At 30.6% G+C, this 27,631-nt stretch overlaps 1 protein-coding gene across 2 annotated transcripts in view; it reads right to left on the bottom strand.

Annotated features, from left to right (window-relative positions):
- Positions 1 to 669: 669 nt before the first annotated feature.
- The window catches only part of LOC143063613 (SUN domain-containing ossification factor-like), a 44,204-nt gene continuing 17,242 nt past the window's right edge, over positions 670 to 27,631 (bottom strand). Inside the window, exons 4-22 of one of the 2 annotated variants that reach the window (XM_076235838.1) lie at positions 26,923 to 26,993; positions 23,375 to 23,497; positions 22,457 to 22,646; positions 22,253 to 22,316; positions 21,088 to 21,265; positions 18,123 to 18,230; positions 17,723 to 17,884; positions 17,071 to 17,156; positions 16,838 to 16,903; positions 14,841 to 14,906; positions 14,117 to 14,219; positions 13,763 to 13,857; positions 12,529 to 13,313; positions 10,834 to 11,141; positions 9,857 to 9,974; positions 7,980 to 8,084; positions 5,856 to 6,084; positions 5,031 to 5,092; positions 670 to 1,492 (exon numbers count right to left, since the gene is read on the bottom strand). In XM_076235838.1, coding sequence (XP_076091953.1) covers positions 818 to 1,492; positions 5,031 to 5,092; positions 5,856 to 6,084; positions 7,980 to 8,084; positions 9,857 to 9,974; positions 10,834 to 11,141; positions 12,529 to 13,313; positions 13,763 to 13,857; positions 14,117 to 14,219; positions 14,841 to 14,906; positions 16,838 to 16,903; positions 17,071 to 17,156; positions 17,723 to 17,884; positions 18,123 to 18,230; positions 21,088 to 21,265; positions 22,253 to 22,316; positions 22,457 to 22,646; positions 23,375 to 23,497; positions 26,923 to 26,993 — 3,594 coding nt within the window. In that variant the 3' untranslated portion in view covers positions 670 to 817. Of the gene's footprint in view, positions 1,493 to 5,026; positions 5,093 to 5,855; positions 6,085 to 7,979; positions 8,085 to 9,788; positions 9,975 to 10,833; positions 11,142 to 12,528; positions 13,314 to 13,762; positions 13,858 to 14,116; positions 14,220 to 14,840; positions 14,907 to 16,837; positions 16,904 to 17,070; positions 17,157 to 17,722; positions 17,885 to 18,122; positions 18,231 to 21,087; positions 21,266 to 22,252; positions 22,317 to 22,456; positions 22,647 to 23,374; positions 23,498 to 26,922; positions 26,994 to 27,631 lie in introns of those variants that run through there. The other variant, XR_012975064.1, reaches the window with a different exon arrangement.

The following is a 27,631-nucleotide window of genomic DNA, read 5'->3' as shown; positions in this document are numbered from 1 at the left end:
TTAAACATAGCTCTCAGGTTCTTATGATATTTTTTGACTATTTGCTGACATTTGATTCCCCTATAGTCCGCAAATAGTCAAAAATAAGGACCTAAGAGGTTCAGTTCCTCAGCTTTATATCTATGTGCATTGTTCCAATTCCTTGTCTGAGTTTGGCCGTTCTTTTGGTCTTTAAAAAAAATTGGTATTAGGTTTTTGATTTTCATTTTTTGGCCTCAACCATTACTGAAGAGATATTGATTCTCAAAATGCACATCTGGTGCAGCTTATTTGAGAATTACAAATTTTTCACATATACAAATTTTCAGTTTTATTCCCAAATCATGACTAAAGTTGCTTTTCTTTCAAAATTGAGAGGTATAAACTTAGTTTGAACAAAAATCTGTTTCTAATACTGACAATATAAAAGGGATAAATTGTACTATTTTCTTATATCAAAAGCACTTGCACATACAGAACTATTATCAAAGAAATAGCTATGCAAATTACACTTTTAAATTCTATCACAGACACATTTTAAAAACACAAGTTTGATTGACACATACTACATACAACAATCTTATTGCACAAAAATTAAATAATACATCTTATCCCAGTTGGACTACCAACTTTCAATAACTTTTAAGATGTTTCCATGGTGTTCCTTTTTCTTGCTATTTTTTATAAGTTAATCTATTCTTTAAATTAAATTAGTGACTTTAAACTTTTAATCACAAAACAATTCTGGCATGCAATACCAAGAATTGTAATTTTCTATTTAAATCTTTAAAACATATAAAAGGAACTATTGTTTGTAAACAATGCAACGAAATAAAAGCTAATTATGTCCATTCATTTCCTTGAAAGACACTGATCTGTATGTCAGGTCAGTACTACCTGCACGAGTGTGAGAACTTCTGCCTTGTTTTCCTGTCTGGTTTTTTAACATTGAATCTTTATGGGAGTTCGGTGCTGATCCCTTAGGAAAGGTAAACTTCTTTTTAAAGGGAGAAACAATGAATATGTCACCTCTGTTAACACTTTCCTCCGAGAGTGATAAGAAATCATCATAATGCGTGTCCGAACCATTAAATGACCCAGATCTGAGTCCACGTGCACAACCATTGGATGTTTTGGTAGGATTACATATAGTTCCTGTCTTGATTGTCTTCTTTGGGATACAACCGTTTGTTTTGGCATGACTGTTGTACAAATCTTTTTTATCATGGCCTGTATGAGAACTTATAGACATTTTTTTGTCAGGTCCTTTTGGTTTTAGCTGTTCTTGCTTGTCACTGGCAAAATAGCTCCATAGTCCAGCACTACTTGAAGATCGATTCAGGGATTTCGTTTTTGTTTGTTCACCTTCTTCAGGGGAAGATTCTCTTGAACTGGTACCAAACAGAAGACCAGCACTATTGATACCAGTTTTGTTATGAGTGACTTTCATTTCACCTGTCAAAGATGTTGATGAACCATTTATCTTTTGTTTCTTTCTTTTTCTTTTCTTTGCCTAAAGTTTAAAAAAAACTCTATTAACTTTAACTCAATAATAACATGAATAATGCAGATACAATCTTTTTAAATATTCAAGGAATTAAAATATTGAAAATATATAGTTGCTAATTACTTCTACCTCATTTCTTTACTGATCATGCTGATGGAAAGTTGTCTCATTGGCAAATCATACCACATCATCTAATTTTTATATAAAAGTATTTTTGAAATTTCATGTTGTTTTAATTCAAACATAGGAAAGGAGTAACGATGCCCCTAAACACATGCATGATGTTTACTTTAACTGAAGTTTTTGATGGAAAGTAGTCTATTGTATTCTGCATGTGAATTGACACAGATGACAGACAATGGAATGTAATATGTTTAATATTACAAAAGTAAAATGGATTGAATGAAAGTTTGTGTAATGCTATGTCTTCACTAGTTTTTCAAAGATCCCTGGATTGAAATATTTAAATGAGAAAAACAATTTCTTTAGTAAAGTTCATTATAAATGCAAAAAAAAATTGATCATGTACTGGTTAACCTATAACCTCTTGGATAAAAACCTGTACCACTTCTAGTTTACTACGGCTGGATACAATCCTGTCATAGATTTTTATCTTGACATGTCAGTTAAATTGTAAATGTCATAGTAACTTAAAATAAGGAATTCATATTAATAATAATTTCTCTTATGTTTTTATTCTGTACAACAGCAAACAGTAGCTTAGAGCTTTTTAATAAATCACTTAGAAATAATCTTATTATTCATCTCAAATGAAACAAATTGTAATGTCCCATTCATTCATAGAAAAATACAAACAAAACAACAATAATCAGATTGTGCAACTGAATGAACACAATTGAATGACAATGGAATGTACAGTACTATCATGGTAACTACGAAAAATAAACATGTTTGTGTAAAAAATGGTTGAAAAGTAACACTGCCAGGGATTTTGCTTCTGCATGTGTAGAACTATAACTAGAGGCTTTAAAGAGTCTGTGTCGCTCTGACACTAGTATCTTCAACCATGGCCACTATTTTAGTATAAATCACAATTAAAGAAGGATAACTCTATTAAGAATATTAAAATTACTATTTCAGTCATGTTAACCTATAGATATTTGTAGATATGTTCTGCTTTAAAAAATTCCTTTTCAAATTTATTGAATTATTAATAGACAAAATTGTAAAAAAGTAAAAATTACCATTTATTATAATATAAAAGGGCAATATCTCCAATTGACTGAAAATTTCTGCAGTAAAGGCGTATTTGTAGATCTTCTGTTGCAGATGATCTATTTTTGCTATTTAAAATGTTTATCTATCTATCAAGAAAAAAAATCAAAAAATTGGCATCTTTAATAAAGTGTCAACTGATGACTTTGGTCATATTAATATTGTAGACCTTGTCCTGCTGATAATTTTCGCATATTTAATTTTCTATTATAATTTCTGAGATAATAGGCAAAAATGCAAAAACATGATAAAACTTTTCTTTAATGTGCAATAACTCCTTCAAAAAGTAGTCGGATAGTTTTGATGTCAATCTATCAACTGTGATTTTTTACGATAATAAGAAAAAAAATGTATTTTATCTGTGTACTTTATTTTTAACCATGTCGGCATGAGCTGGTCATTTGACACATTTTCAAAAATCAATACCCATTGACAATTGTGGTCAAGTTTGGTTAGATTTGGTCCAATAGTTTCTGAGGAGATGCTCTCTGTAAAATTTAATGGACAACAACAGACAGTGAACACCAAGTGATGACAAAAGCTGAAACTTTTTAATTTAAATTATGGAAAATGCCAGGATAAACATACATACCATCTAAACTTTCACACTGATGGGATGAAATTATAGAGTATATGGTCTTTGCATATCAGTGAAAGAGTTTATTTATAAGGAACAATATAAATATACTGTTTTGATTTTAATTGGATACAAATTTATCTTTAATTCCATATCAAGATGAACTTATCAAAAGAAAATAGCTTTGCAGAACATTTGTTAGCAAGTTCTTAAAAAAAAATTGTGTGCATACTGGTAAATTGATTACGAGTGAAATTAAAATATTTAAAAAATATCCCCATTTTCTTTCGAGACCTAGGGCAATGCTAATGTCTTTAAGGGGGTTCGCGGGTCTAAATCATTTATATAGGATTTCTCTATTTTTTTCTATAAATTAACTTTATCTTATAGTTAATAGAAAAATAAAATAAAAAAGTGGGGTCACCGTTCATTTGCGCTCACAATCTGCCTTCGAAAGAAGCATACATTTTTGTAAAGGTGTTTTTTTTCTGTTGAAGTAATAGGAGAAATAAAGGTAAATATCTAAATAAAAAAAGAAATTTATTACAGAAATCGCTCAAATTTTACAAATATTTAGTTTAAGTACAGCTTATATGGAAATTATATTAAAAAAGATAGGTCATCGATGAGTTGAAAAAGATATTTCAATTTTAAAGCCAAAAAATGGCATTTTTCCACCAAAGGGAGATAATTTGGAACTTTTTCAATGATGTATACATTTTAAAAGTCATCTGGGGCCAACACGAATTTATTGTTTTGAAAGATTTTTGTAACATGTGATAAAGTAACAATTACAAAAAGAAATAAATAAAATTTGTAATGAAAAACAAATGTTTGATTTTTTTCTGAAATTTTTATACCCTCGAGCCTCCTTAAGTAGGTATTGTATCACCTGGTTAATAGAATAAAACCACTAATTCATAGCCCCATTGCTCTCTATGTTAAATTCTGAAATGTCAAGTATTAATGGCTACTATGTCTTAAGTTCTAATATAGTGACATTCATTTCATGTCAAAACTATACCTTATCCTGACATGTGCTGAAAAAATCAACATACTTTAAATTGCATATTAGTGTGTATGGGTTCTTGGTAGTTTGGTAGTACAAAACATGCCTTTCTACTATAACTACCTATATTTATTTTTTTATTATAAAGAAACTTTCAACAAAGGTTCTACAGCGATTCTTTGTCCTTAAGTTTTCATTTGGAACCAAAATTATCCAAATATTTTACTTATCAACAAAGTGATAGCTATGATTATATATATAGCAACTATTTAACTATTTTGTTTAAAATGTGTTCTTCTTTCTTAACAGGCCCAAATTAGTGGTTTTATGACAAAATATAATTTCTTGGATATGCTTTGGTCAAAATGCACACAGTTTCCAAACATCTTCAGTTTTTTGTTGTTGTTGTGGTGTCTTTTTGGGAAGGGGGGGGGGGGGGGGGGGGGGGGGGCTCTTCACTCTTAAGATAATAGCTCTATCAACTATGACTTATACATTTTGTATTAATCATGTTATCACAGTTATCTGTAGATGTGAATAACACATGAAAATTTTTGCTAAATTTATAATGCTGTGACATAATTTTCTATCATCCTGCAAATTTATTCTGTATTTCCTACTATAAGTCCGTTCATTTGATGTTTACCAATGAAATATAGGATTTAAAAGACAAAATATTTACTAGACTTGATTGTATGTATCTCATATTTAGTTCTACTTACATGCAAATGGTGTACTGAGGTCCCTCCAGGATCTATATCTGATGAATAATTCCCAGAATTCACTGTAAAATAACATAATGTTACTTCAAAAATATTGACAAGAAAGATGGCTACTACATGCTCTGTTTGCTGTGACAACAGAAAATATTTGGAATATCTAAAACTAACAAATTCCTGCCTCTTAAATTTTTATACATATACAATCATTTTTCCATTTGAATTTTTTTTATTAAATGGAGTATAATAAGCTATATAGATATAGGAAGATGTGGTGTGAGTGCCAATGAGACAACTCTCCATTCAAATAAGAATTTATAAAAGTAAACCATTATAGATAACTTAATAAAAATTTGAGAAAGGAAATTTAATATTCTTATTTCTGTAAAGGAGATGTTTTATAAACATGATAAAGGGAAATTAAATATAGACGTCATATTATGATTTAAACCAGGATCATTCTACAACATAATCAACATGAATTATATCTCCTTATTACTATCTCCAATTCATTAATTGGTTAATAAAGTTTTATCTGAATTCTAGATATACAGTAAATGCATAAATATTTTTCTTTTCGTGCCTAATATTGTTAGGCAGAATATGTGAATACTGGTACTTCACCAAGTTATAAGTGAGGTTTTCTCAATTTAAAGTTTCCTTTATGCTGTTAATATGTTTATTATTGTTTGTTTTTTCATATTTTTCATTTTTATTTTGCAGAAGGCACTTTGTAAATTTTCTCAGTACTTCCAATAGAAAATGATTATTGTACATCAAAATACAATCAACAAAAAAAGGCACTATATCTTTTCGTGGTCCTCTTACATAATGTAGATTCACTGTTGTATTTCTGTATGGCAGGTCCTATAGAATCCACTTTATCATGGTCACATCCAGAGAAAGAGTTTCTTCTACGGATATGTTTAAGATTAGAGGAGGTCCCCATCTCTTGGATTTCCCGTGGAACTTTGGTGGATTTCTTCTTCATCAGAATCAAAACAAGGACACACAATATGATAACTGTCACTATGTACCTAAATTCTCTGTCCTGTACCTACAGAAAAAATACTTCAATTGTATCAATGTACCTAAATTCTCTGTCCTGTCCTGTTCTCTGTGACTGAATGAAACTTCTCATGTTGGAAACTTCTTAACATGAGGCATCTATATACAAAGTATGAAGCATCCATGTCTTCCACCTTCTAAAATATAAAGCTTTTAAGAAGTGCCCTAACACCGCCGGGCTGGATCACTATCCCTATGTCGAGCAATAATTTGTGATTTTTTTTAAACAGCAGAATATTTGTATTAAAGGTAAGTTTACAAGTTGAAAAACTTGATGCTGGTTAAAAGGCAGGCACTGTAAAAAATGGTTCATATTTGGCTAGAATACAATATTTTTAAAGGTGAATTCAAGTAATTTAAAAGCAGTGTTCTCCCCCAGGCCATTTTAGCGCTGCGCTTTTCAGCGCTATCCCAATTTCCGGCTGTTCTATTGCACTGACCGCAGTGCTTTCCAACACAAGCGTGTCGCTATATTTTTTCATAATTTTTTCAAATTTCCCGTTTATTTTTCACTTTCGGATCACGTGATCCACTGGTTTACTATTTCTGAAAGAATTATTTCCGTTGTATAAAGTAACTCAGCAGGACCATTCTAATAATTTTTAAAAATGGCGACTTCAGAAGATCAAAATAAACAAAGATTTCAACATTGACATCTATTTTTTTTAATTAAAAGAATATATAGAGGCATATATGAATGAAATGAGATGAAATAAATTGACCGTATTTCCCGTCAACACTCACAAACTTGTTTTACGAACTTTGAACAAACGATGATTTTAAAAATGACCAAACACAGGGGTTTGCTTCAATTTGCCGGGTTTACTATCCATATATGAACCTGGAAAATGCGCAAGTCTTTGAAGTATTAATTATCATCTATTCGAAATAATAATTGTTTAGTCAGCATTTCTTCAGTAATAAATTTTAACATTTGAAAACAATTGAGAGGATATCGAAAAAAAAAAAACCCATGCTGATACGACTTGAGAAATTCACTTTCTCGATGAAATTCACTTTCTCGATGTCCAGCTTGGATGAAGCCATTTTTAAAAATATTATAAAACATTATTAAGGTCAGAAAAATGAGAAATTATTATGCTAAAAATGTCAATTCCTGTCAAACGTCCTAAGGTTAACAGAACACTGCTACAGTGGGTTACAAAACCAAACACAGAAGCTGACAATGACTTTATTGTTGGTCCTACATGTTCTGCAACATCACCTGTTAGTTCTTAGAAATCTTCAGATAGGTTGTGTGGTATAGACCCATCATGGAAAAAGACTTCTCCTTGGGGTTTAATGCACAGATAATATGAGGATTACCGGTATATGAATTTACAATAGAGAAAAAACTCTTCTTCTATATCCAGACAATAACATTAACAAACAAAGAGGTATATTTCATGAGCATGATGAGGACATCATTACCAGAGAAAACATCAATAGCATAATATAAGAAAAACACATAACAAATCAATTACAAACGAACCGCATGCCATGACAAAGTTACTGAATTGTTGAAAATTACGCGCTTACCACAGTGCTATCCAAAAATCCTGGGGAGAACACTGCTTAAAAGTATCAAATATGGATGATGATTTTTTGTTTGTTTTGACTAAAAAATAATACTTAATAAATCCTTAGGCCTTTTGTTCTTTTTATTTTGCTGGTTTTTTTTTTTAAGAATTGAAAGTATATTGTGAAAAATTATTTCCATAACACTTATTCAAACTTTTGTAATCCAATAAAAGGTATTGTTATCTGTTTATTTCTGTTCTTTTTTCAGCAAAATTGACTTGATTGCAATATAGTTTTTTAATATGGTTTGAATGAAAGACATTGTGTCGAGTGTCATATAAAAAATTTCAGGAAAAATCTAACCTGTTGATTAAGGTTCTCCATATTTTCTGTAAAACGAATGACAAGCTCTGTTAAATTCTGTACTGTAGTTTCTAAAACATCAATTTTCTGCTTCTGAATAAGACTCTGCAATAAAAAAATAAAAATATAAGTAATGTTCTTGTCGTTTTAAACAGTTCAACTTGTAACTGTTCAGTTATAGCATAATAAAACAGCAACAAGAATATTTCATCATTTCAGTTTATTTAATGTAGAAAATAGTTTGTCACAAGTTTTCAACACCCATTGCATCTTCCCAAGCTTGCATATATTCATGATTTACAGGTGATGTATATACAAATCGTAAAGAGTTTTTTTACACCAAAATATGCAAATCTATTTCTTAAGTGAATGACAATAAGTGCATGTTTTTGTCGAAAAAAAAGTAGTTAACACTTTTTTATGTACATTCCAAAAACTACTGTTAACTAGACATTTTAAGTTAAATATTATTAATATAACATTTTAAGTTAAATATTATTAATATAACATAACTATGAAATTTTGAGATTTTTTTTGGTTGAGAATTTAAACTGCATTTTTGATTTACCTTCAATGGATAAATTTTATAATCAATGTTAATATTGCAGAGTATATAATATACAGCTAGTCTTGGAAATGTAGTTCTTACAATAAAAATCAACCTGAGAAAATATTTAAAATTCAAAGGAAAACAAAGTTTATCAATGCATGAAACAATGACAGGAATAAATAAAACAGGAATAGGAAAAAAAAATAGTTTTTCTACAAGATAAAAAAAATATATGTGTAAAATAATTCCCTCATTTTCCTCTCATTTATCTGTACCCAATTTGTTTTACCTGCGGGCTATAGAACACAATTTTAGTCTGACATTTGTTACACTTCTGAAAAAAAATTATCTGAAATTTCATGTTGATGGTTTTGTGAAATATAATTTCTTGGAAACAAGGGGTTATTGGAGATTTCTCAATGGTTAGCTACAATTTAGTTAACATTTTACACTTTTGCAGGTGAAGCAAAGTGAAAAATTGACCAAAATATATATACTCTGTTTTCATAATGATTCATTGGATACCAATTTTTATGGATTTTGTTGGTACAGGAGAACCATGAATTTTAAATTTTCAATGAATTACACATTTTCTTCAAAGCAGACTTTGGAACAATTTATCTACAGAAATCCATGAAAATTGGTACCCACAAAAATAAAAGAATTCACAGAAAGCCTACAAACAAACCCAGAAACATGATAGATGTTTTGATAAAAAATACATTGTGCTGTCATCAATTTTTGTCTGATCATGGTTTCTTGACTGTTTATCAAAAAGATACATTTTCCACAAAGTGTAAGAAAGGTGTAATATTATAATTTATAAACAAACTCTTGACCAAAGAGAAGTACAATTATGTTAACTAGTTGTTCATTAAAAAATTCTATTTACAGTATAATTTCAGTAAAACTCTTAATTTTAGAAAGATTTTTTAAAAAATATTCCCAAACCTACCTAAAAAGCAAAATTCTCATCAAATTGTTTTAAATACCTTGAAAAATTAATTGCTAACAAAAGCAACCAATGACACAACATCCTTTTCATTCTGGTGAATCAACAACACAATTACCCATAATCCTTTAGTTCATATATGAAATAAAGTTTATTTGAAATATTTGCAACAAGTGCCATAGATGTCATTAATGACTGTTCTGCATAGACTGAACATATTCTCAAGGTAAAAAAAAAATTCCAAAAAAATCAACAAGCTATTCACTGCGAAAGTCTTTACAGAATGCAAAATTATTTTTGAGATTACCTGTATTTCAATGGCTTTTGTAACATTTGTTATCTCTCCCACTGTTTTGTTAAACACATGTTGTTTACCTGTATTTCAATGGCTTTTGTAACATTCGTTATCTCTCCAACTGTTTTGTTAAACACATGTTGTTTGATCATGTCTTCTGTCTGCTTTTTAAACTTCTGACTCATTTCTTCCAAAAATCTACATCAGAAATAATTTGTTTGTCATTATATATACAATACATGTGCACATTTATCATGTAACAAAATACTATAAATAAATAGAGTAATGCAGTAAAAAAAATTTTTTACAGTAAAAAAAATTTTTTACAGGCTTTATTCAGTCCATTTTACCTGTAAATTTTAAATCAAATGTAATTTCATGATAGATAAATATATTTCACTTTAAGTAACAATTATTTATCTAAAAGTTATTTTAAGTCAATCTCCATCAGTGTACATAATTAAATGATTTTGTCTGTGAGGATATATCTTTTCTGTTTTCTTTTTCTTGTTGGGTACTGGATTTTTATTTCTTGAGTTTTCAGGAATAACTTTGTGGGTGCCAAATACTAATCTTTTGACATACCAAAATGTTTTGCAGATTGAAATAGATTGCTTTGCATAGCACAGCTGGATACTACCATAGAGGTCCAACCCTGTAAAGTTTTGGCAAAATGGACACAATATTTGTGCTTTATACAGGTCTGAATTTGGATTGTAATGAAATATTTGGGTTAGGACCATAACCCCCAAAATCAATCCCAACCTTTCTTTTATGGTTATAAACCTTGTGCTCAAATTTCATAGATTTCTATTTACATTTACTAATTATATTGTTTGGAAACCAAATGTCTTTGGACTATGCAGTCGACAAGGATGCAGACGTGATACCAATATATACGACCACAAAATTTTTGAGGTCTTATAAAAATGGGTACACAAGAATCCTGAAATTCCTATATAATTTTCACCTAAAACATTCCATCAAAATGATAATAAATTAAATAAAAGATTTATCTCTGACATTTAAGTGTTGCTGATCATTTATGTCTACAAACCTGCTACTGAGGGAAACATTCATCTCCAAAGCCTTGATTCTATTATTCAGTCTCATGATGGCAGTTTCTCTTTTCTGATAGGGCAGAACAGGAACATGAATAAGTCTTAAATCTTTTGCATTCTGGTAAGCTGGAACATTATCTCCTACAACAACAGGTTCAATAGTATCTGTACTTGGTCCTTCAGTTTCACTGGCATTGGCCTTGAGGATTGGGGTCTGTTGGATTTCTACTGATATGGAGGGATCAATTTTTGAAGATTCTTCTGCAGAGGGTACCTCTGGTTGTAGGACCTTTGTTTCAGTAGTCTAAAAAGATGCAAAAAGTCATGTCTTAAGGTACCAGTCTTGTATTATAACTCCAGTTTCCAGTGCATGTAAAAACATGGAGGGAAACAAAATAGTCCATTTTTTTCTGGACTCAATTTTTTCTGTTTGATTATCATGATTATAGGTTTATGCTGAATTGAAACATATTGAAAAAAAATCTTGTATCTTTTTGGGGATATCAATCCAGGAAAGTGGAAGGATATCATGTTAACTGGAAGTGGTGCGGCCTAGTAAAACAGCGAACAGAAAGTTAAAAAAAAATATTTTGACTTTTTATTCTTCGTGGCATGACCCACTTTTTTTTCGATTAAGGGGGCTCTAAATCATTTTTTTTTATCTAATATAAGATTTCTCTATATTTTTCTATAAATGAACTTTATCTTATAGTAAATAGAAAAATAAAATAAAAAATAGTTCAGTTTAAGTACAGCTTATTTGGAAATTATTATAAAACACTGAAGAGTTAAAAAAGATATTTCAATTTAAAAACCAAAAAATGGCATTTTTTCAATCAAAGGGAGATAATTTGGAACTTTTTCAATGATATTTACATTTTAAAAGTCATCTGGGGCAAAACGAAATGATTTTTTTGAATGATTTTGTATCATATGATAAGTAACAACTAATAAACATGATAAAGGTAATAAATAAAATTTGTAATGAAAAACAAATGTTTATTTTTTTTCTGAAATTTTTATACCCTCGAGCCTCCTTAACATATCACAATTTCACATTAGTACATACATGATATGAACATGACAAAAATTTTCTATGTAGCATTTTATATTTTTTTATTTTCAAAGATCAGCTGTTTTGCATGTAAGCCTATGGATCAGTCAATTACAAGACTGCAACCTTAGTTATTTTGATCATCACTACATAGACCTGTCAAATAAAAATGTCAAACTACTTTTTAAGCATTTATTTGCAAATGTTACAATATCCGATGTTTAAACAGTTTCATCAACTTGCACATGTAGTGACCTATTCACAGAATTAAAAGTTGTATACTGTAAATCCAATAATTTTCAAGCTAGTAAAATATCAACTAAAGCAAGTTCTTGGGAAATATATTCTAACTTTTACTTCATCAGAATCTATCTATGTTTTTAACTCGTAAAATGATAAAACTTGTAGGAAAAATATAGAAAAATTTTGGTTAAAAAAATGCTAACTGAGTATGTAAGTAATTTAAATAATTCTGTATCATTTTTTAAAAACATATCAATATTTAAATGTTCTAATCACTTAAAAAATCAAGTGTTTAAGTAATACCTTTGACTGGTAAATCAACAAAGGCAAAACTTTTCAAAAAATATGATATTCCATTACAGTTTATTAATACTTAATTTGGTTTAGACCCTACCTGTTCAACTGGTTTACTACTTGAATCAGATGAGGCAGTGTCTACCAGAACAAAATCTACAGTTTTCTTTGGTTCCTCTTCAGATAAAGATGGAGTTGTATCTGAAACTTTCACTTCAATTGATTCTGTTGAAGAACTTGACTGAATTGTCTGGCTCACATCAGGGCTTGATACTTCTAATGATTTCAACACCTCCGTTTCTTCTAAAGATTTTTCGGTAACTATTTTGGTAGGCTCTACTTTGGTTAAAGATGATGTTGGATTAATTGAAGCCGAGGACTGCATTGTTTGATCCATTGACTCTATACTAGTAGTTGATTCTGTTAATTTCTCCGTCGACAGTTTCACATCTGTTGACGTAGCATTTAATGTTTCCTCCAAATTTTGTTGATTGGATTCCGGACTTTTTTCAGAGGCTGATGGCCTTATTTCTGTCTGACTGACATCTTGTGTTTCAGGTGCCATTTCTTTTCTAATAAAATCATTTTTGTTTAGTAAAGTTTTTCTATTTTCTACTTCTTCCTGTTCTTTAGCAAGGGATTCATTAAGTGAACAAATTGGCAATTTTTGAGAATACTTCATAATATCATAGTATTTACAGATAGGTTTTCTGTAATAAGATGCAGCTGATAATTTATCAGTTATATAATCACATGACACAGTTTCTTCCTCCTCATCATTTTGTAGCAAGGTAACCAGATTGTCACTCACACTGGGGACCTGTTCATGGTCCTCGAGCTTTGTAACAAAAGATTCATCATCTTTTTTCTTCACATCTTCTGGTTCTATAAAATAAACAATAGCCAAATACAGAGAAGTAATTTTTAAATGTAAATATTAAATATATTATCACTATGTAATAAAGTTTGAGAGCAATGGCTCTTTTATATATTTTCTGTAAAATGAAATTATTAATTTCATGCATCTGAAGCGTTTTTCTAGATTTACCTTCATCACCATAATATTAAATAATTATGAAATTACATTTTATCTAACAATGCTACTGATGTTGACAGAAGTCTTGTCCTCATAAAATTAGAGCTATTCCATTAAAATCTATGTGGAAGGGTAGAAATAACCATTTTTTAGATAATTGTGCATAATTGTAACAGACACATACTGAAAAAAGACCCATGACCCACATTCAATAATTAAACTTCAATTCCTACCCTCCCACATAAATTTTAATGGAATAGTCCTTAGTCAAAGTTGATGTATTTCGACATTTATTTACCTGATGGAGAAGTAACAAATCCAGACTCTGGATATGGAGGACTTGGTTGTAAGGGCTCATCAAATTTCTTCTTTTCTGTTTCCATTTCTTTTTTACTATAAAAGTTCAAAACATTTATTAATGTATACAGTATGGCACTGGTTAAAATAAACAATTAACAGGTCAAACAGGTTATTTCATCAAAATATTCAAATTCAATTAATTTGTTCTAGGCAATTTCATCTCAGTTCTTCATGAGAAATGTTTACTACAACAGATATCAATTATCTTTTTAGCTTTGGTGACAATCCAAATAATAATAAAATAAATGGCAAAATGTATAACAGATGATTAACTTCATAGTGTAAAACCTACTCTGGTACACAAGGTAACATATATCCATCTGCTGTCATATTATTCTGTGTAGTGTTGGAACCTGGTACAATGAGACTATCATCAGTGATACTTCCAGTTTGGTCTAAAAAGAACCAAAAAAAATAATAAAAACATGTTATTAGAATATTGTTTACATATTAAATGTTGATCAATGTAAAGAAAAATATATTAATAGATGTGGTCTATCAACTTGTCATTCAAGTTTATAAATTAAATTTTTACACCAGAAGCAAAAAGAGGGAGAATATATCAAGGGATAAATATCATGTCTAATAAAAATCTGCAACACAATTCTTATAATTTCAGTGAGGAATTTGAAAAAGGTCTTCCTATCAATTATTTTCAAAATTTCCCCAAAAATCCTCATTTTCATTAGGCCTGTTCCATTAAAACACACATGATAACAATTGCAATGGACAGCACTTTCAAAATGGGATCACCATCTTTGGAGGATATTAAGAATTTCTCTTCAACTGCATTCCAATGTATATGATGCACACAAGTTTTCTACCACCCAATAGTAGAGATTTCAATCAACTTGTTTTATGGAACAGCCTGTAGACCATATTTCAGATGCCCTGTATTTTACCTTCTTCCTGTGTGATATTTCTTAAATGAATGGGATTAAGGCCCTTAATATCACCTCTCTTTCAAGTGGTTGTCAGATCTCACTAGTATCATTGAGAGAGATACATGTACTTACTTGTTTTAGAATCCTGTTCTTTGTCTGCAACATTTAAAACTTTCTTAACAAGCTTCATAACACTTTCTGAAATATATAATAAATGCAAATAATAAAAAAAATTCTGTCTAAAAAAAATATATGTATGTGTGGTTAAATTTTCTTATGAAAGATTTCCAACATAATATAAATTACTTTAACATCAGAAAAAACAACACAATTGGATGGATAAAAACATCTTGAAATGAAAAAGAAATTTAGTGGCTGTAATTAAACTTAAAGGTCAATCCTAACAAAAATATTGTGGGGATGAGATATGTAACTGCTAACATTCACTAATAAAACTTATCACAAGTGGTCCATCTTGAATGGACCGCATCACAATATTTAACATGTAAACTATGCAACAGTTCCAAAGTCAAATAATTATGACTGAAGGGCAGGGCAATGTGATCTCCACAGAAAAGAGATGTGCCAATGCTTATACAACTGCAAACCAAATATCATTGACCATGTCTGTGATTAAAGGACAAGGTTCACTTATGGCACAAATTGGCCTAAAATATCAATTTTATCATAAAACACCACAAAGGTCTCAATTTGGTTTGTAAATGGGTCTATTTCAAAAGTCTAAATGCTAAATATATCAGTTCTTTTCATATGGGAACATAATATTCTCCAAAGTAAGCCCATTTTGGACATTTTGTCAAAATATCATGAGTTTGTGCATTTTTCAGACCTAAATTAGCTTTAAAAAACACCTTGGTCGCTCCATACGATCCAAAATGTGTTGTAACCAAAAGATTCCAATTTTGATATAGATTTCATCAATATAAAAAACTTTTGGATCGTAGATGGCGGCCAAGGTTACTTATGCCAAAAACAATTAAAAATTATGGAAAAAAGTACTAAGATTGACCTTTTAATACAAATTATGTTTAATTAAGGGGTCATAGCTCCATAAATTGTAAATGAAAGTGCTATAAAAAATATTTTTGTCTTAATAGTATTATCACAAGTATTTCTATGTGAAATTTGTAATATTTTGGCCCGATTTACAAAACATAAAAAATTCAGGGCCAATTGAAGCCTTCGTGAACCTTCTCCTTTTTCTTCTTAAGAAATCCTAAAATTTAACAAGTGATCTATGCAGTGGCGGATCCAGAACTTTTCCTAAGGGGGCCCGCTGACTGACCTAAGGGGGGGGGGTGTCTGCTCCATTCATGCTTCAATGATTCCCTTTATAATCAACCAAATTTTTCCCACGAAAGGGGGGCCCAGCTATGCAAAACATTCAATTGACTATGAATGAGGGCGCAGATTCAAATACCCGGTAATTTCTATGGACATGAGATGCGCCAATGATAATACAACTGAAAACAATATACCAATGATTCATAAATTAATTAGTAGTTCCCCTTGAACAGTCTTACTAATCACACAAACTTTAACAAATTGTTGACACTGCCATAGATAACATTATGCCCAAGTCTTTTCTTTTCATTTTATGTGAGGCAAGACACAAAATAATCAATTCTATCTTTGCAATTGTATACTAGAAGTTATATGTTTTGTCATGACAATAGCAACAATAGGAACAATACAAGAATGTGTCTATAGTACACAGATGCCCCACTCACACTATCATTTTCTATGCTCGGTGAACAGTGAAATAGGGGTCAAAAATCTAATTTGGCATAATTAGAAATTTCATATCATAGGGAACATGTGTACTAAGTTTCAAACGGATTAGACTTCAACTTAATCTAATACTACCTTGACAAAAAACTTTAAGCTAAAGCGGGACATACAGACTAATGGATGGACAAACAGACGGACTAAAGAACGGACGCACAGACTGAAAAACATAATGCCGCTAAGTGGGGCATAAAAATTTCAAAATAAGGTCTTGATATAATGAATGACCTCTTCCTGTATTATCTTTTTAAATGATAATTTTAAACCAGATACCATTTTTAAGCAGAAATAAACTGTTTAATAGCAAAACACTATCTTACCTGTTGCACTAGTAAACAAGTTCTTGGATGATTCTGCATCTTCTGTCTGCTCATTTTGCAATAATACTGAAAAAAGAAGAAAATATTTAGTTTTTCAGCCAATTTTAAGACATTTCCATTGCAGAAATTCAATACTGTTAAGAAACTTTCTTTGCTGTCAATCAAGAACTTTTCAATGGCAAGAATAAATATATATTTATTTAAGGTTGTCAGGTTTCCATAGTAAAACACACCTTCATCCATATCATTTTCATTATCATCATTATCTTCATGAGGTCGGTGTCCATACTCATCATACTCCACCGGCATTCCAAACATTCTACAATTGTAAGGAAATTCCTGTTTTATTGATATATATACATTTTAACAGATAGTAGCTACCATTTTCATTAAAAAAAATATTTTTTATTCAAACTCATATGTTATGCCCAAAAAGGTTTACCACAGAAAACTGATGAAAATGTTTTATTTAACATACTTTTCAAGATAAACTGATACCCAGTGGGAGATTTTCACATTCTGTTGAAGACTCAATGGTGGCCTTCAGATGTTTCTTCTCTTTAGTCGGTTTGTTATCTCTATGATACATTCCCCATTTCCTTTCTCAATTTTATTAATACTGATCAATGTAATTGGTAACGCCTTAAAAATTAAAATTCCTCATTGCTCAATCATTCAAGCATAATGATTTTATCATGATAATCAAAAGATTTGTCTTACTAAATTACCTCATGAATTCTCTGCCTCCTGATATATTTATAGGTTGTTAACATTAGGTCTGATTATCAACTTTATGCATTTTATGGTTCTTTTCATTAAAAGATATTCATAATTTAGAATTGAATCATACAATTTACATGTCAATTTTCAATCAGAAGAACTTACCTGAACCAAGTCAAAGGACAAAAATGTTCAGTGCCATAATGGTCCAACATCTCTACTTTAACAAACTGAACCACATAACCATCTTTAACAGGAAATGGATGAGATTTTCTCTCTTCTGAAGCAGTAAAATCTCCAATTTTTGTCCATTCCTTGCTAGGATATCTGAATCAAAACAAGACAAATATTTCAATTTGCATACATACCTGGTATCAGAGTTAGACTTTGATTTGTTTGCAGTAATAAACATTCAATTGATGTGTATATCAATTTTAAATACAAAACAAATATTTTTTCTAAACCTTGACTGTTATTTTTTACTTATCTCACAAAAGTAAAACTTTCCTCCTTTTTTTTGGTGTACCTCGTAGATAAAGAAATCTGAAAGAAAAGTTCTACTCACCTATCACTTAAGGATACACGAAAAGTCTTTGGCTGTGATGAAAACAATTCAAAACTGGCAACCTCAAAATTGTTGACATGGATTGGCTCACATAGTTCTATAACAAACCTGGGAAAAAATAATTATCAAAATCTGTCAAAGATAAATGAAGAGTGTGTCTGTAGACATGATTGCCACTACTCACATTTTGCAATTTTCTAAGTTAAAAAGGGGCATAATTCTAGAGCAGTAAATGACTCATAATCCGCGATTGTGGTTCTTAGCATTGTATGAGTATCATAAAATTAGCATGAGGTAAATTAAAGTTAGAATGCGGAAATGAAATGGGAAGGACAGAAGGACTAACAGACAGATTTTCAAGGCTAACACTTAATGTCCCCAGTGATTTGAGTAGAAGCATACTAACAATAGTATAAAATATCACTTATATATTTTTAAGGTAATAAAAATGAAAACACGACCAATATCAGGAAAGGGCTTGGGTTCCTGTGTATAATTGATTGAAACTATCAGCAAACAAGCTATAACTCGACTTATCAATCTGCAGAATGAATAAACCAGGTGCTCCGCAGGGTGCAGCTTTATACGACCGCAGAGGTCGATCCCTGAACAGTTGGGGCAGGTATGGACAAAACATTTAAGCGTGATACAGCTCTGAATTTGGATTGTGATCAAATTTTTGACATTATATGGGTTTTTTACACAAAACAAATGTCAAGATTTTACAAATCAATTAAAGATTTCTTCTTCAAACTTATTTAAATCTAAAATTAAATAGTTGACACAGCATAGGTTTTTGACACAGAATGAATGTGGTCTAATGAACTTAAAAATTTTTTTGCCTTTGAGCAATTCACTATGCTGTTGAATATTAATCCTGTCAAAAAAATGTTTGAAGAAATTTTCTTTTTATTTATGAAATCTGAAATGAGAACAAGTATGGACACAACTTTTAAGCTAAAAATATTTTAGATAAGATAAGGAAAAAAAAACTTCATCAGCAACATTTTATATTGGCAAATTTCCAATGAAGTTATTTACATAAAGTTATTGGCAAATAAAAATAGAAAATGACATCATAGTCATGTCTGGCAAATTTCCAACATATATTATCAACTACTATTCTATACAAAGAAAGATAACTCCAATTGAAAATTAATTGCTATTGCACAATATTGTGCAATTAGATATTTCTTGCTATTGTGCAATACTGTGCAATTGAAAATTTCTTGCTATTGCACAATACGTGATATGGAATCCTGATTTGGACCAACTTGAAAACTGGGCCCATAATCAAAAATCAAAGTACATTTTTAGATAAAGCATATCAAATAAGCCCAAGAATTTAATTTTTGTTAAAATCAAACTTAGTTTAATTTTGGACCCTTTGGACCTTAATGTAGACCAATTTGAAAACTGGACCAAAAATTAAGAATCTACATACACAGTTAGATTTGGCATATCAAAGAACCCATTTATTCAATTTTTGATGAAATCAAACAAAGTTTAATTTTGGACCCCCATTTGGACCAACTTGAAAACTAGGCCAATAATTAAAAATCTAAGTACATTTTTAAATTCAGTATATCAAAATCAAAGAACCCCAAGGATTCAATTTTTGTTAAAATCAAACTAAGTTTAATTTTGGACCCTTTGGACCTTAATGTAGACCAATTAGAAAACGGGACCAAAAATTAAGAATCTACATACATAGTTAGATTCGGCATATCAAAGAACCCCAATTATTCAATTTTTGATGAAATCACACAAAGTTCAATTTTGGACCCTTTGGGCCCCTTATTCCTAAACTGTTGGGACCAAAACTCCCAAAATCAAACCCAACCTTCCTTTTATGGTCATAAACCTTGTGTTTAAATTTCATAGATTTCTATTTACTTATACTAAAGTTATGGTGCAAAAACCAAAAATAATGCTTATTTGGGCCCCTTTTTGGCCCCTAATTCATAAACTGTTGTGACCTCAACTCCAAAAATCAATCCCAACCTTCCTTTTGTGGTCTTAAACCTTGTGTTTAAATTTCATTGATTTCTATTTACTTATACTAAAGTTATTGTGCGAAAACCAAGAATAATGCTTATTTGGGCCTTTTTTTGGCCCTTAATTCCTAAACTGTTGGAACCAAAACTCCCAAAATCAATCCCAACCGTCCTTTTGTGGTCATAAACCTTGTGTCAAAATTTCATAGATTTCTATTCACTTAAACTAAAGTTATAGTGCGAAAACCAAGAAAATGCTTATTTGGGCCCTTTTTGGCCCCTAATTCCTAAAATGTTGGAACCAAAACTCCCAAAATCAATCCCAACCTTCCTTTTGTGGTCATAAACCTTGTGTTAAAATTTCATTGATTTCTATTCACTTTTACTAAAGTTAGAGTGCGAAAACTAAAAGTATTCGGACGACGACGACGACGCAAGACGACGACACAGGACGACGACGCCAACGTGATAGCAATATACGACCAAAAAATTGAAATTTTTGTGGTCGTATAAAAATCATTCTTTTCCATAGAAACCAAGAAAATGTTCTGCCCATAGTATTCATAACAAACTGCAGATTGATGTAATGACAAGGAACAGACGGAGTACAGCAGGTAGTCAAATAAAAATTTACTTAATATATACATTAGAATAAATCATGTTTATCTCTGGTGCTGAAATCAAATACTGGGTCTAAGTAGGCTAGTTTGCTTCTTAAATTATTTCAAGATGCCAATTGAGGAGGATCTGCTAACTCTTCTGGAGCACCTGAGACCCCCCCCCCCCCCCAAATTTTGGTGGGGTTTTGCTGTTCAATCTTGAGTTACTAAGTAGAGTTTTGTACACTTAGTTTTAATTTTTTTTGGCCACCTGGTTGCTGTTTCTCTTTGACTAACAAGTTTAGAATGACCCCTTGGTATCTTCAACCACAATTTTAAGCTAGCTATGAATCATTAAGTTTGACTTACCATTTTTTGGCCACTTTACATGGATTTATCATATATTCATCCTTGCTATTGGTGAGTACAGCTTTGATATTCTCAGCTTCAGGATTACTGGCTAATACTTTGGCACCACATTCTTTAGAGGCATAATTCACAGATCTCTTAGATTTACTAACACTCGATCCTGTAGATTCTGTTGAAGCTAAAAAAGAGTTGTAAAAGTTATCATCAAGAAATCTGAACCACTCAAATATGACTTTAAGGGCATACGATACAGTTACAGGGGGGGTAATGACGTTGCTAACATAAAATGTTATTTTCGCGATGTCAAACTGTGACATACCGGGAAAAGATGCATTTTCGACTGATTTTTATTATTCAACCTGATTTAATTTGAAAACAAGTCGTGTACCTCTATTTTTTAAAACGACATTTTATTTCATTTTGCAGGGAGATTATGTAAACCAAATTTTATAAAACTGTAAATAGTGCAATTTTTTTAATGTTGATAAATATACAGCAAAAAATTACGTTTTTTTCTCAATCCATGACCATTTGATAAATATTAGTTATTTCTGAATAAAAAATGCATAAGTTTTTAGGACAATTGTAAAATACAGATATTACAAATTATTTAACAAAAGACAATTTGTATTTATCTTTTTAAACAAAAACGTTATGGCTTTCTTTCTAAAGGGAAAATCTGACCACAAATCCGAATTTCGAGCAAATATACACAATTTCGACCTCATTTAACTAAAAAAGTAGCACATGAAGGTAAATTTTTTATTACATATTTGTTTTAATCAGACAAAAAAAACTGTAAATATGGGATCAAAACTGTATCGTATGCCCTTAAGTGATTTGGCAAAGTTATAATATAAGTTACTGTCAATCACAAATAATCAACTGTATTTCTATGCGACTGTCATACAATTGAGAGGTTAAGCTAGATATAAAACCAGGTTTTATTCATCATTTTCTAATTTCTACAAAAGGAAATGTCTGTACCAAGTCAGTAATATTACAGTTGTATTCCATTAGCTTGGTAGGTTTGAGATTCTGATTTTTCAATTTAATTAGGGTTTTTCTGTTTTGAATTTTCCTTGGAGTTTGGTATTTTTGTTATTAAACCATGTCCACGTATTTCAAACATGTTAACGAAATTAAATCAAATTAAATATCATACTTTTTTGCTTTTCCTCTTCTAAAACTTTTTGTGTCCACTCTGTAAAGGTTTGAATTTCATCGCCCTGCAAAAAAAAATATTTCATATAAATTAATTCAACCATGAGCAGATGAGGGAATTCAAGAAAAGTACACCTGTTCCAACACCTGTAATCAAAATATGAATTTGTATGGTAATTTTAAACTCTCAGTATCATAACTGTACCTGCTGTTTAGGTTTATCTCCATCAGTTTTTGCTGGTTCAGTAATAGTATCAACAGGTTTATCTGCCCCTGTTGGAACTTTATTTTCTAACTGTTGAGGTACATCTTTTCCTGTTTCTGGTGTCTGTTCTAAAGATATATTTGCATCTGTGGAAAGTGTTTCTGGAATTTCTACATTCTTATCTTCATTGCTGTAAAAATAAAGAAAAATAGAAAACATTTTTTTCAACCCATTGGCCTTAGAAAACATGAGGTTTATTGTTATGTCTTATACATTCCACTACAATTATACCACATCAAACATGCTATGGCGGACATCAAATCTGCTGCAGCTGTAAGATTTCAGTATTCCAAATAATGAATAATCATGATAATCTATATTTATTCCAATTTCAACTTCAACATTTGTTCATTTCTACTATTATAATTTCCAAATATACATGTATTTTAAAATTCTGAGGCAATAAAACTTGATTTTAACTTTTCCATCATCATGATCATGTTTTCATTTTGATTTGAAGCACCACTTTACAGCACCTTCTGCTATTTGATGACAGAGAAATAAAATTACAGGATTTCTGTCTGATTTTAAATTGACACTCTTGATTTGACTTCTAAAACACAGTATTTCAAAGCAATCAATTTAATCTTAGATAAGTAATTAGTTTCATTACATTGACTTTTTATGTTGAATAAAAGTATTATGATGTTATATATGTTATAACATTGTTCAAACCAAGAATTTTTGTTTTTAAATATTATAATAAATACAAGAAAGGCATTATTGATTATATGAAACTTTTCTATTGGTTTTTGTAGGAGTTTTTTGATTAATATGAGACACAATTTGTCCTCTTACATATCTTAACACATGCACTAAAGATAACTCAAAAGCCTAAAACAGTCAATGAAATCTTACTTTAATGGTTTGACTGGAGGATTTTCTGTTTCTTTTTTCTCTGCAAAAGTGTCTGTTGAATCTTGATTTTCTTGCTTCTCAGTTTGTATTGTGAATGGTTCCACTTGTGGTCTTGGCTGCTCACTGTTAAATATAAGTATACAATACACACAAGGTGATACATAGTAATATTCAAATATTTAAGGTGGTGAATTATTACAGTGAACAATGGCGATTTTTATTGCTTCCCTATGAAATATCCTTCTGTTTATTCCATATGACAGGTAATGTATAACTGGAATAGTCATACTTTATTAAACCTAAAATAATTAGCCCACAAACATCATGAACACGTTTAACCATACCACATTCTTTAAGTGCCTGTCCCAAATCAGAAGCCTGTAGTTTAGTGAGGTTGGTTTATGTCTTTCATATTTGTTTATTATAAAAAAATATAAACAGATAAATGTTAAAAATTAGGTCATTAGTTTTCTCAATTGAATTGTTTCATATTTTCATGTCAGGGCCTTTTATAACTGAATTCACTATTTGGGTTTTCTCATTGTTGAAGGATGTACAGTTGCTTATAATTGCTTACCATGATAACATCCAATTTATTTGAACTTTGCCTTCGGCATGTTTGGTTAATACATGTAGTTGTCTCAATTGCAATCATACCTCATCTCCTTATATTAATCATTTAATACAAATTACATATAATAATTACAGACATAAGTAAAGAAACAATAACTATAATGTTATAAGTGTTTATCACTACATTTCAGCGCTATTGTGCTATTAGCATGATTAGGTGGTGGGTGGTCAGTTTTTATTGGTGTAGAAAGATTTGATTTTGGATTTTTTTGTGTTTTAAGCACCACATTTAGGTTATTTTGGTGGGACAGTTTTTATTGGCGAAGGAAGACGGAGTGCGCTGAGAAAACCATCGACCTTCATTAGGAAAACTGACAATCCTAGTCAGATAAGATTGATGTAGTGTGCACCTGCAAGAGGGTTTAGAATTCACAATCTCCGTGTTGACTGGCTAGTGATTACAGTAGTAACTACTTAGACCACTCGGCCACCGAGGCCTCTTGGTGTAGGAAGAGGGAGTGCCCAGAAGAAAACTGACAGTCTATATCAATTAATATAAATAAGAAGATGTGGTATGAGTGTCAATGAGACATCTCTCCATCCAAGTCACAATATATATAAAGTAAACAATTATAGGTCAATTATAAGTACAGCCTTCAACACAGAGCCTTGGCTCACACTGAACAGCAAGCTATAATGGGCCCCGATTAAGATTGGGTTAGCCTAGGATGCCATTCCAATATAAGCTAAATTTTAAAAGTGATAAATCATCACTGAAGAAAACATATACTAGTGCATGTAACATTTTTTATAACTTAATTGTGAATCAAAACTGAAAACTAGCATTAGCTCCAAAATGTGTAATTTTATTTACTTATAGAAATGTAAAATAATCATATTAACCTAAATCAACAGTAAGTTTATATCTTCACATTACTTGTACTTATTTACACATGTCACTATAGCTATTATAAATTATTTACTTTCTAATTTTCATGACTATAATCAATATATATATAATCTTATTAAAAGAGGTAATCTCATTTTTGTAGTAAATGTCAATTTGTTCTTACTGTTGACATTTTCTACCATGTCAAACAATACAAAAGATTTTATTTTATACATGTTATGTATTGTTTCTTTTTCCTAAAGGAAAAAACAAAAGGAAAAATTTTCAAATAATCTGTAAACTATAATAATAATAATAATAATCTTTATTTCAAGAGGGTATGCTCAATTAGTACAAACACTATTCTCCCTTGAGGCCCTCACACTCCACTCACAATGCAATTCACACAATTTCTTCATAACAAAGATAAACATAAGAAAACATAAATCAAAATTGATACGTAGTCATTTAAATAATTCCTGGATTTTTAAGTAAAAACTTAAAGCAATTTGTTTTAAAAGTATTTATGTTTGACATATGTCTTAGTGCTTCTGGTAGTTTATTCCATAAAGTTGGGCCAGAATATGAAAAAGATCTTCTAAATGCGTTTGTTCTTGCCTTTGGTATATTAAGTAATTGGGTAGTATTTGATCTAAGTTGCATTCCATTTTTATTTGTAGCATAGGAGATTTTGTTAGACAAATATTCTGGGACAGATCCATATAAACATCTATGAACATATAAGGCCTTGTGGTAAATAACACGATCAGTAAATCGAAGCCATGATAACTTTTTAAACATTGTATTAGATGGGGTATCATAAGGAAGTTCAAGAATAATTCTAGCTGCTCGTTTTTGAAGTTTATCTAATCTATTTGTATTTTGGTCACTGGTGTTTCCCCAAATTGTACAACAGTAATCCAAAATAGGGAGAATATAACCATTAAAGTATAACTTTCGTGTTTCTAGGGGGAGGGATTTCTTTATCCTAGACAAAAGATTTAGTCTGGTACTGATTTTTGTGCACAAAATGTCAATTTGGGCTGTCCACTCAAGATTTTCATCAATAAAAACCCCAAGGAGCTTTTCACAATTAACATCTCTAATGTGTGAGTTACCAACAGTCAAATTAAGAACATGGTCTGTTTTTGCTAGTTTCTGTCTAGAACCAATAACCATAGATGTAGTTTTTGTTGGATTTATATACATCTTATTTCCCTTGCACCATTCTTCAATTCTTTCTAAATCGATTGTAATGCTGTCCTGGATGGTATTGAGACTACGACCTGTGCAGTGAATGGTAGTATCATCTGCATAGAGGTCTGCTTGAGATGAGGTTATATGAAGGGGCAAATCATTAATGAACAATAAAAATAAAAGGGGGCCTAATATGGAGCCCTGAGGTACTCCAGTTTTTATTTCTAGTGCCCTTGACTTAATTGTCCCATTTTCCACTTGTTGGAATCTATGAGATAGATATGATTTAAACCAGTTACATGATAAATTTGAAATTTTGTAGCACTGCAGTTTTTGAAGAAGGATAATGTGATCTACCAGATCAAATGCTTTTTTAAAATCTAGGAAGATAATACCTATAATTTCTCCATCATCAATGGCTTTCAACCACTGATCAATAAGTTTTAGTAAAGCAGTATGACAAGAGTGGTGGCTTCTAAATCCAGACTGACTTGCATGAAGGAGCTTATATTTTAATAGATATCGGTATAGGTGCTTGCAGACATGCTTTTCAAAAATCTTTGAAAGAGTAGGCAAAATAGATATTGGTCTATAGTTGTCGACAGTATCTTTAGGACCCTTTTTATGGCTTGGCATGACACGGGCATTTTTAAGCTCTGAAGGAAATATACCAGCAGTGATACTCCTATTTATAGCATATAAACATGATATACAAAGAAAACATCGTGCAAAAATTGATCTTTTTCAAAAATCCAGATTTTAATCATTAACTGATTACTAGAAACTTGTCATCTATGTGAGAAAATAAAGTTGTGTGTGATATAGTTTTTTTTCCATTAATGATTATTAGAAAATTTGGTTTTCTTCAACTTGAAACTTTAAAACTTACACATTATCTTGTTTTTCTTTTGTCTGTGTTTCTTGTTTTTCTGTTTGAACATCGTTCTTTTTTTCGTCAATCTGAATATAAAAGGAAATAGTTATATATCATTGTACAAATGTAACATTGACATTAGGCAGAAATGGAGGAAAAGCAACCAGTTCAACTGAACCATCAAATCGAACTTAATAGCACTCAGTTTTCCATTACTTGTCTAGCTTAGGGGTGAAAGTGATTCAAACTCAAAGTCATTGAAGCATGTATGGTGACCCCTCTTATTGTCAATACCCCCTCCCCCTTCCAAAAAAACCAAACAAAACCATGTTTTTATGTTTTGTTTAATCATGTTAATTGTATTTTTTGGTTCGTGTCATAAGAAGTTAAAATATACAATTTTATTTTGTTAATTTCATCAAGTCATATAACAGTATACATGTACATGGTAGACCTATATATAATAATTTAACTACATGTTTGATTTTAAACATAAATATATCACCTCATATAAATCTCAACTGAGACCAGAAGGATTTTAAACATTTAAAATAATCAGAGGATTTAATTTGGACTATCCCTAGAATATTTGGACAACAGATTGGAAAAAATTATCACAAAAGATAGACCTTCCCCTTTGTCATGTTTGTATTCTCTAAGCATGTCATACTGAATCTGATAATTTGAACAATTGTATATAAATAAAAGTACTAGATATTTATCT

Source organism: Mytilus galloprovincialis, chromosome 2, assembly GCF_965363235.1.
Source record: "Mytilus galloprovincialis chromosome 2, xbMytGall1.hap1.1, whole genome shotgun sequence".
NCBI lineage: Eukaryota > Metazoa > Mollusca > Bivalvia > Mytilida > Mytilidae > Mytilus > Mytilus galloprovincialis.
The sequence above is the reverse complement of the archived record's forward strand: the minus strand, read 5'-3'. Positions and strand labels throughout refer to the sequence as shown.